This window comes from Atta cephalotes, assembly GCF_000143395.1.
Source record: "Atta cephalotes unplaced genomic scaffold scaffold00001, whole genome shotgun sequence".
In the NCBI taxonomy this organism is placed as follows: Eukaryota; Metazoa; Arthropoda; class Insecta; order Hymenoptera; family Formicidae; genus Atta; species Atta cephalotes.
In genome coordinates this window covers 8,925,764-8,934,675 of record NW_012130065.1, presented here as the reverse complement: position 1 = coordinate 8,934,675, position 8,912 = coordinate 8,925,764, and the positions used below count along the sequence as shown (strand labels likewise).

The window sequence follows — 8,912 nt, the reverse complement described above, 5'->3', positions numbered from 1 at the left end:
ATATAGTTATCATTACTAACCCCTAGAAAAAATTTTATTTTTTGAGCAGTTATATTAATTCTGTTTAAAAAGTAACTGATGAATAAAACTATTTAAGATCCCAATCAAGATGTAAACGCTTTGTTTGCATTTATTGCGCACAAAAGACGCGTAAAATCTGAACTCATTTATTAAATAAAAACAACAGGCTACACATTTCATTTAATAATAATCTATTAATTTTAGAGTTTTAAACAATAACTGAACACACAAATGTGTCTACACAAATTGCACATATTTTTCACTCCAGAAAACTTGTTTCAGCTAAATAAAACTTTATTAAGTCCTTGTTTACTTCCTTGTCTACGCAATATTGTTATAACTAATGAAAATATACAGTAATACTAGATAGTAAGATACTGGATAAATGTATAGAAAAATTGCATGTTTTTAACAGGATAACATTATAGCAGTAATAATCATAATTATGGTAACATGTAATCATAATCATAAATATCAAAAACTTTTCTCTGTGTAAGTCATCTTCGCATGCAACAATGCAAAACGGATTCATACTAATGTCAGGATTTCAGCATCAGATTATATAAGCCTAGGCGATTCCATGTGCATGTGATTTATATTTTCCGTGAGATCCATGATGAGAGAAACGGTTGGCTCTCACAGCGAAGGGAACGATCTTTGATCTCGACTTGAATGGAACCGTTTATTTGTAATTCACGATTACATTTGCATTGTATACGCGGAATAAGAACTTATTACTTAAGGCATGTGACACTCGCAGATGTTGACTCAAGTATTAACCTATTATCATTTGATTAAAATTTTGTATATAAAAAATAATAATTTGGAAGATTTGAAGTAATTCAATATGAAAAAAGTGTTGATATTTTTAGAAAGAATTAGCTGATAATTGAAGGATCTCAATAAGTCTTAATAAATTATTAAACTATAAGATAGCAATGAATAACATTAAAATTATTAAAGAGCAAAGTTGTTACCTACTGTAAATAATTATGATAATATTATTTGTAAATCAGGTTGAAATAATATTTGCTTACAAAGCATATTTATGCGTATAAGCGGTGAATTAACAAAATCAAAAACAAATTTCTAAGCAATTGTATTAAGTGATTTTATTATTAAAAGTAAGTCCTGATGTTTGTATTATAAAATATGCGTGACTCTATGTGCGCATTTGGAGACACAATAGTGTCTCGGTGTTAAGACAAATGTTTTATAGAAATATCGGGATCTACTTTTGTAATTGTTCTTTTTCAAGGATTGATTTATTAGAATTAAAGCCTTGAAGTCATATTTGTTGATGATAAGTAGCGAGAGATATTAAAAGAATCAAATTGCAAATAAGATTTCACTCTTTCTAATATCAATTAATTTTGACCTTAATTTAAGTGGACTCGATTAGTTCATTTCTGCTTCTCTATGAATAGAACTATGTATACTGAACAAAGAGATAATGAGAATATCTAATGTGCAATTAGTTAACCTGTATTATCGGTGTAATTTCACTTCTTTCTAAGACCGAAAGAAAATAAATCAGCTGAATTATGATTAATCATTTTGAAGCTGTTAAGCTTAGATTTTTAAATATATATCGTGTAGTACCTTTAAATTTGAGATACTAATTTCGAGTTACATACTCAAATTAGATATATAAAAATTTTTCGAATTACATACTCGAAATATATAAATGAGAATATTTTCCTAATAGTAAAATATGTTATACGAAGCAACGATGATATAGATATAATGATTTGATTGGTGATATCACCTTTATGAACTTAAATACTTATTTTTCTTTAGGAAATACAAGGTTATGTATTTCATGTAAATGTATAATATTCAGTGTTATCGTAGTGTAATATATCGCTAACATTAATTATATTTCTTGAACAAATGACAATCAAAGATCTTTCTATCTTTTTTTCTTTTAGTTTTTATAGCATTTACGTTCCTTGTAATTATATAATTTTATTTCAACGTGTACCTTCAATTTATGGCGATACATGCTTAAAAGTGTAATTTTATTAACGATTCATTCTAATTACAGTTTAATTTTTTAATTCTTTTATGATTCTAGTTTATGGCTTATGGATTCTAGTTATTGATAATAATATATGTTAGAAGAAAATATTCGTTTAATTATGATTGATATTAATGCTACGAGATTTCAGTGAGATATCACGAATCTTTAAAATCCTGGGGTTGCTGCGAAAACGGTCACGAACTGTCGTGATAATTTTCACTTGGTCTAATGTAATAAATAATCTTATCGTTCGTACACGCGATTCGACATTACGTTAGTTTTATCTTTATTGTATCCCCGTGACATTATCGCGAAAAACAGCGTTTCCTGGATGACGATCAGTCTCGCAATCATGGAAAAACGGTTGTGTACAGCTGTGTCACGGGTTTACGAGGTCAGCGGGTGGCCTTTCTAATCCCGGGATTTGCGCGCAAGGGTCACGATACCATCGAGGAGACCTGTCCAGGTCGATCGTGTATACCTTCTCCGGGCATATATCCAACGACGAAATCACTGACGCATTTGTTGTCGCGTGCGGGTGTCGTCGGCGGGCGTCGTTTCTCCCCCGGGTCGGTGCAACGCGTCGGTGCGAGGGATGTCAGACGTGGTCGCACCGCAGGAGGCCAGGAGCGCGCGGACGCAGTGTGTGGTGCCACGTGATGCGTACCGCGTGTCACCAGGAAAAGTACGATGCCGTACGATCACGGCGGCATCGTGCAGATCACTGAGACCGACCGACCGGCCCGTTTCATGAGCGCCTCGACGCTACCGCCCGACCCGTCCCACCAGGGCCGGTTTCGTAGGGTACTCTAGTAGGCTAGGCGCGATGCTTTTGATTTTTGTACTATCGTACTATTGGAGTATGTGAAACACTCTGATTTTGATACTCGCTGTCTTTTTACAAAATTTGAAGAAATTAATCTAAATATTTTCCTAACTCAAAATTGAGGAATCAAATTTAAAGAGAAGTTGATTTTTTTTTAAGGTAATGTTATCAAATTCTTGACGTATATCGTAGAAGCGAATATGTATTTACGTATATACAAAAACAACAGAATATTTATTCGTTATAAATTAATTAGTATATACGCATATACACTTTTTCCGCGTCATTTTATGTACGAATGAAAATAGTTCAAATTCTATATTAATAATAAAATATATATAGTAAGATAATATATAAAGTAAAATACATATAGTAAGATAAATATATATAGTAAGATTAAATAAGATAAGAATGCATCTGAGTGCTATATGAATATGAGAATAATAAATATATAATCTTGTATCAGGGTGTAAATACTCAAAGCCAGACCTGTGGTTTGCCTCCTTCTGTTCATTGGTTGATTTTTTCGCGGGTCGATTTGTCGCTGGACGTTTCTCGCGCAAACGCGCCGCGACTTGCGAGGTACCATGAGCACCTTCTCGAAGATCGATCACATACAATTATTGAGACTTAATCATAACTGGTGATTCGCGTCGATCACGCTATGATGACAATCGCTACTTCCAAGATATTGTAATTACTTGCATTGTGAAAAACTGACCATTGACCTGAAATATTGCATCTCAATTATACGAATGCAATTAATATTTTTTTCTTCTTGGATGTGAGTTTAATGAATGTTTAAAATAATTTTATAATTTTATTAGAAATAATATGAATTACATTTTTGCATTATTAATAATTGTACATTATATTTAATTTTATTTCCGACATTTGTTTTTATTATTTGCATTTCAATTCGTATTGAAATATAGAAAAGAAGAATAAAATGCAAAAAATATAAAAAAATAAATATTAAAGCTATAAATGAAAGAATTGTTGATATAATCTTTTTATTCGTTGGTTAGAACAATCTGCTTTTATTTTTTTGACCTGATTTCGTACGACTGTCTTCGCCTCATCATCGCTGTTGAATTGTTGTGGCGCTTGAAATTCCTTCACCCACTTCCGTTGGCTTTTCACTTGAAGAAATTTTTAGCGACTCCTTCAGTGGTGATGAGGTGAAAATAGCTATACCAGATTGCGTCGAGACGTCGGCAGCAGACTTCTTCGACCAAACTTCTGTTGCGATACAATATCTCAATTTAGAAAGCACTGAAAAGTAGATTAGAGTATAAGATTGCAACGAAAAATAATGAAATCGGAGAAACTTCTTTCTCGCCTGTATGTTTATCAGCTTATTAATGTTTATTTTTTAGACATATTAATTTGAAGAAATATCTAATTAATTGATTCTTAATTTCGCGCTTTGAGTTGCTTTAAATATGTTGTTAAAACGAAAGGAAAACATGTAGTGCATAAGAGAAAAGGGAATGTATAAAACGTCGCAATTTGAATTTTATGAAAAGAAAAAAAAAGTAAATTTTGCAAATTATATTATATTAGCATTCTCTTTAGTTGCAATTTGCATAATAAAATTATTTCATCACTGTTGATATCGCGTTATTATACTTTTGCAGGAACATCGCGATTAGTATCTTTGTTCGCGGGTCGATTTGCATGGATAATGTCGTTGCATTCAAGGTCGATTCGCGTGTGCATATCCGCCAACTGTGTTATCTGTGCGTGACCTGATTTCTTTTGGAAAAAAAACATTTGTAATTTTTTTATTCGTAATTATTTTTTATATGATAATAGTATCTAAAATATATCAAAGTAATACGGAAATTACCAAGATAATTGAAAAATATTAAGATTTTAATATTATATCTTATAGGACCGAATATGTGTCAAGATTTTAAATCTTTATGTATTCTGTAGGAAGCGCAAATCGAGTAAACAAAGAAGTAAGATTAAGTCTGAATTGTATGAATGGCGGAAGTTGAGACGATTTATTTTCTTTCTGTAAGTCCAATGGTAGTTTGTCTTCGATTATTCTCGTATTGATATCTCAATCTGTTCGAACAATGAATCTGTTGAATACGACGTATTACTTTTACCATTCTTTTTCAATGATTGATATTCAAACCAAGAATTGATATTCAAACATGATTAATTAAAATGCAAGCTGTTTGTCGCTTCGATTAGCTCACATCGATCTGCATTCATGCTATATTCAATATGCATACATCACATATGTTACGTAACATCAGGGATTTTCACGCATTAATGAATGCATAAGTATCCATTACACATACACAAGTCATGTATCAACGTCATGCATCATTATTAAATGAGGCAAATATCTATCATGTGGCACAACAATGAATTTTAATTAAGAGATTTTGCTGATTTAGTTTCATTTTATTCTTAAATGCTTACATGGAATAAATGATTTTGTTGAAATATTAAAAAATTTAGTTGTATATACAAATCTGAAATTAATTTTATTGAACCATCAAAATAATTATGTGGGAATTGCAAACATGATGAATACGCTGCAATAAATTTTAACATTTTAGTAACTAAGTTTTTAGCGTCCTAATATTATTATTAATAATTATTTTATCCAAAATTATTTTCAGATCTGTAATCTGTCTAGCTAAATTTTTAAATATCTCAACAAAATTATTATTATCTTTTTTATGTAGTTCAGCGAATATCTAATTCATGACACACCTGCTTTATCTAACGTCAATATTTGCATATTTCTCGTAGAAAGCTCGAGACATCTCCTTCCCTGGAATTTCACCCAACAAATTATGACATCACATCACGCGATGCAACCATTATTTATTATCATAATTTAATTACATATAGAATAAACATTTTTGAGAATTAAAATCGAATGTTCTAAAATAAATTTTTTTATTATTGTTTATATTTTATGCATTTTATATTCTATAATGTGATGATAATTTAAAAATTTATGTAGACACTTGTCAACATTAAATTTTCTACAAATTATACTTTATAATATTAATACTTTATAATTTTTATTTGGATTATTATATTTTAGATCGTCATTAAAAACTAAATTCTGTAAAAATAATAAATATTTTTACAATAAGAGCTTATTGTTTAATAAATATTTGTTAAATTATAATTTATTCGCTGTAAACTTTATATTATTTAGAAGCAGCAACAAGATATTTTATTAATATACATATGATTAATTGAAAACTATATATTGATAAAGAGGAACTCTTAGATGTGATCGTTAGCGTAGAAATATGGTTATGTAAATTTTCTTTGTAGCACGTTGCTTAACCCCAGATATTATCCATACGTGTTATCCACACCGGACGAAGAGATTTTCGGCGAGTCGATGTTCTGGAAATTAAAAGAAGGACATTTTTTCCATTCGGAAAAAATCAACTGGATCCATCCCGGAGCCGTTGTGGCGACAATGGTGCTCGATCTACCAACGTTCGATCAGGAGCCTGTCATCAAGTGCTGGGGTATAATCTCATACGAGATCGATGAGACACAATTCCAAATCCCTCTGCCAACCACTGAGCTCTCCATCGACGAAACGATCAATAGTTCATGTATAAGATTTTTAAATGAAAACGGACGCAGTGCGATATTAGCCTTGAAAAGCACATCTACCATAGAGAAAATCTTTAATATTCAGACAGACAATCAAGATGATCGAAACGGGTTCGGCAATAAATTCTTTCGTTTCTTGATCGCAAGAACCTTTACAAAAGTTTGGGACAATGTTTTCTTGGTGAAAGAACATGGTTGTCTGATGTATTGTTTGGTCGAGATACAATCGATTGATGTCAACAAAGCGAATATCAGGATCTTTGCCAGGTAATGGATCGTTGACGAGCGGATCTGCGCTCTCTTCAGCCGATTTGCGATAAAATGTGTTGCGATGATGGAAGATAGATTTACATTATCAATGATACGATTGCAGATCTGTCAATCAGCTGAATATAATATTGCATCTTCTACAAGATGAATTTCCGGATGTATCTGTTGCGGAGGAGACAGATGATTGCGTTGAGGCTGCGAAGGCTTTGATACACGAGTTGGAGATAATTCGCGATCAAAAAAATATCCTCGAGATACAAGAAGCGAAAGTGATAACAGACTTGCTTATTCCTTAAGTTCTATTTAGCATTGTATATAAAAGATATTCTTAGATAATGTACAATGTAATATAATTATATTGATATAATATATAAAAAATATATCAAAAGTGTTAAACTTTGTTGATGGTAATTGATGCAGCAATATGTTATACACAAAATTCACTGACTAACTGACAAGATAAAAAAAAACAATATAAAGTTTCTGTTACTTTATCTAATTTTTTTCATGTACTTTTATAATATTGATATGATATAATTATTGAATTAAAATTGATATCAAGGCAATTATTGTTTTACTTTCTTAAAAAATTTATATAAATCTATAATTTTTTAATTTTTTTTATGAAATATATATTATCATATATTGCATGCATGCGTCTTAAATAATAATAATAATAATAATAATAATAATAATAATAATAGCTTTATTGAAATAAAAGAATTTGTATGTAGACACGAACAGAAAAACATTCACACTGGAAATGGAAGGCGTTAGACTATATAAATTTTTGAAATAATTTATTTTGTTAAACTATATAAAGCACATATTCGTAACATATATACTGTAGTGAGAGTGGATAGTGAGTGATCGGAGTGACAGAGTGAGTGAGCGAGTCAGTGAGTGAGTTAATATGGGTCAGTAGACTTCGCTGAGCACTTTTCGATAAAAAATATCATCACTACGACCAGTGTGCATTTAACGTCATCAACGATTACATACGATATAATTCTCTCTTCGATACATATGTATACAGTCATTTCATTACAGGTACCTATCACTTTGTTGTATATGCCCGCTATGTCTCGGCCGCGTCCTATATATATCTCGACTGATTACGTGTCGCAATAGTATATATAACTCCTACGTATTTAAGGTATCTACATTATAAAATCGATAAACTCCTTCGCTGTTGATTGATTAAGACTGAATGTAAGAGAGCAGCGGCAAGACGTGAAAATTCTGTTAAAATATTGGCTATCGCGCTTTGCATTTCGTAGGTTGAGCTCGTAATGAAATACTGTGGAGTGTGCGCCCATCGGTAGGAATTCAAATTTTCTTCCTTTTTTAAAATTATTTTTGAGATGCGATACGATATTTTAGCGGAGCAGTTGACTGCAATTTCATCACTCTGATGCAATGTCTGCGACATTGATATACAGGATGTTTCAAAATTGACAAATCAAAATACCATAGCAAGAGAGTTTTCAAAAAAAATTAAAAACTTATTTGCCATTTTTCATTCCGAGCAGCAATTTTTGAGCAATTCCAAGTTTTCGAGATGTAAATAACTACGGCTTTATTATTTCGCGTCTTATGTTATTTATATATATTAACTAGTTTAAGGATTAGCACTATAAGGCGAATATCACGGCGCACATCATTTTTTGTTAATAAAAAAAATTTTTCAATTATGGTATCGATTTTGATTCGCAAATTTCGAGACACCTTGTATACTTGCATTAATTAATCGAGATTGCTTTAAAGCTTATCGATTAGTAGCTAGTCGCTTACTTTTTGTTTGTGCATACGATCATTCAATTCTTTCTTTAAGTGACTGTAATAAAGTTTTTTTATTATATTACTTCTTTTTTTAATCCATCATCAACAGGACCGGCTCGTTCGCACGTGGAGAAAAGTCTCGCCCGAGACTTGACGAGAGGTTGGCATTATTACTCTACATCATCAATCAATGATCATTCGTCACGACACTTGTTAACAGCGAGTTAATTAATCTTATTTATGTGCCTGGCATTGAAAGCTTTCTCCTTTGCGAACTCCGTCGGCGTCTACGTTTATTGTAATGCACGACATCACTCGGTCTCTCTCTTATTTTCATTATCACACACATCATCACTCTCTCTCTCTCTCTCTCTCTCT

At 31.5% G+C, this 8,912-nt stretch overlaps 1 protein-coding gene across 1 annotated transcript in view; it reads left to right on the top strand.

The window, feature by feature from the left end:
* Nucleotides 1–7,048, top strand: part of LOC105626085 — a 24,005-nt gene extending 16,957 nt beyond the window's left edge. The window contains exons 3-4 of the mRNA XM_012207398.1: nucleotides 6,189–6,749; nucleotides 6,856–7,048. Coding sequence (XP_012062788.1) covers nucleotides 6,189–6,749; nucleotides 6,856–7,048 — 754 coding nt within the window. The remainder of the gene's footprint in view (nucleotides 1–6,188; nucleotides 6,750–6,855) is intronic.
* Nucleotides 7,049–8,912: the final 1,864 nt, after the last annotated feature.